General features: G+C 36.4%; 1 protein-coding gene across 1 annotated transcript; it reads left to right on the plus strand.

Moving 5' to 3' along the window:
- Window positions 1-750: 750 nt before the first annotated feature.
- On the plus strand, window positions 751-1,811 carry LOC117275505 (uncharacterized). The gene is made up of 2 exons (XM_070185234.1): window positions 751-993; window positions 1,143-1,811. Exons 1-2 carry the CDS (start codon window positions 751-753, stop codon window positions 1,809-1,811), a joined length of 912 nt encoding a protein of 303 aa, XP_070041335.1.
- The last annotated feature ends 309 nt before the right edge of the window (window positions 1,812-2,120 follow it).

The following is a 2,120-nucleotide window of genomic DNA, read 5'->3' on the forward strand; positions in this document are numbered from 1 at the left end:
CCCAATGAATCAGCGGACATGAATGACAGTGAAGAATGTTGCAGACCCAATTGACCTTTTTATAGAGGAGAAGAATCAAGAAGTTGATGAATTTCTTGAGGTAGAAGATAAAATAGATGACGATTCTGATTTAGATGATAAAACCCCTATGAAAATATCATTGAGAGGGAAAAAGTTCATCTATGATCCTTCTCAAAAAATTAAATTTGTAAAAGGAGACTTGTTTACCTCAGTTGATGCATTTAGGGATGCATTGAAAGATTATGCTATCCAAGAAGGAATGACATTGATGAGAATTAAGAATGAAAAGAGTAGATGCACAGTTAAGTGTTTACTGTCGGGATGTTCTTGGAGAATACATGCTTCTCCTCTCCCAGATGGAATCACATATAAAACTAAAAGCTTAAAGGATGAGCATGGTTACACTAGGGACGGGGATAAAATCGATGAAGCTAATTCTACTTGGATTGCAAAAAAGTTGGTGGATATTCTTAGGGAAGACCCTGATATATATGACTAACAAAGGTATAATGGCAATTATGAAGACCTAAGGATTAACACCTCACAGGATGCAACTTTGGAGAGCAAAGTGCAAGGCATTAGAAGAGATCGAGGGAAGCCACAAGGAGTCATATGGAAATCTTGCCAAATATGCTGAAATGTTCAGAGAATCAAACCCGGGAAGTATTTTTAACTTTACTGTTAGTCCTAAATTTCAGAGATGTTTCTTTTCATTTCTCGCTTTGAGGAATGGATTATTGGGAGGATGTAGACCCTTTGTTGGTTTTGATGGTTGTCATCAAAGGACCATATGGTGGAGTTTTGCTATTGGCAGTTGCATTAGATGCGAATAATGGCCTATTTCCAGTTGCATTCGCTATTGTTGAGAGTGAACAAAATGAAACCTGGAGATGGTTTTTCTATTGGTTAAATAATTTTGTTGGTGCTTGGCCTCGTGACAAGCCGTGGACATTTATGAGTGATAGAAAAAAGGTGAATAAATTATGTTGTATCTATTTTACATGTAATATTTTTAGATATTTATACACCCACAATCTGATTTGTTCTTACTTATTTATTTAGGGACTCCATCAAGCATATGAAGAGATCATTCCATTTGTGAGTGGAAGATATTGTGCTAGACATATATATATGCCAACTTCAAGGCACAATACCCAGGACTCCTTCTAAGAAACTACTTTTGGCAAGCTGCAAAAAGTTATGAAGTTAAGTACTTCAATGAGGCAATGGAAATGATTAAGCAAATTAATTCAAAAGCGTGGGAGTATTTATCTAAAATTGATAAGAGAACATGGGCAAGGCATACTTTTGATCCTAGGGTAAAGACTGATCACATAACAAATAATAATATAAGCGAGTCTTTCAATTCTTGGATAGGTGAGTTGAGGGTAAAGCCTATTTTGAAACTTGTAGATGGTCTTAGGGCCAAACTAATGACTAGACTTCATACAAGATACCAGAAAGGTCGTGGCTGGGAAAGTGAAGTACCACCAACTATAATTGAGAAATTAAATAAGGCTAAAAAGGACTCAAGAAAATGCACTTTGCAGGTTGCCGCTACTAATGAGTTTGAGGTTATTGACAAAGATAGATACTATATAGTTAATCTTGATACAAGAACATGTCAGTGTGGCATATTTCAGATTTCAGGATTACCTTGTAAACATGCTGCTCTTGGTATTTCCCACAAGAGAGATTTGAGGGAGGCATACTGTGATCCAATGTTAAAGACGGAAGCTTATCTCAAATCATACATCCTGTTCCTGATGAAACTTTTTGGCCACCTATGACTGAAATCCTTCCTGCAACCATTCTTCCGCCGGATCTTAGAAAGCAGCCTGGTAGACCAACTAAAAATAGAAAAAGAGCAGCTGATGAATGTAATGTAACTTCCCAATCGAAGAGATCATGTACATTAAGATGTTCGAATTGCAAACATTTTGGACATAATAAAAAGACTTGTCAGGGGCTCCAGTTAGAGCAATAGAAAAAAAGGTACAAAAATTTCATGCCTTGAATTAGAAAATACAATAGATTGCATATGTATCAAGTATACTAATTTATTTTGTTTAGGACTCGAAGGGGAAGGGGTATGGCCG

Source organism: Nicotiana tomentosiformis, chromosome 9 (genome assembly GCF_000390325.3).
Source record: "Nicotiana tomentosiformis chromosome 9, ASM39032v3, whole genome shotgun sequence".
Taxonomy (NCBI): Eukaryota; Viridiplantae; Streptophyta; class Magnoliopsida; order Solanales; family Solanaceae; genus Nicotiana; species Nicotiana tomentosiformis.

What these genes read in the sequence shown, in the direction of transcription:
- LOC117275505 (XM_070185234.1), top strand. Translation starts at nt 751, where the DNA reads ATGGATTATTGGGAGGATGTAGACCCTTTGTTGGTTTTGATGGTTGTC. An exon ending in TTATGAGTGATAGAAAAAAG is followed by an intron (nt 994 to 1,142) that starts GTGAATAAATTA and finishes ATATTGTGCTAG; the next exon opens with ACATATATATATGCCAACTT.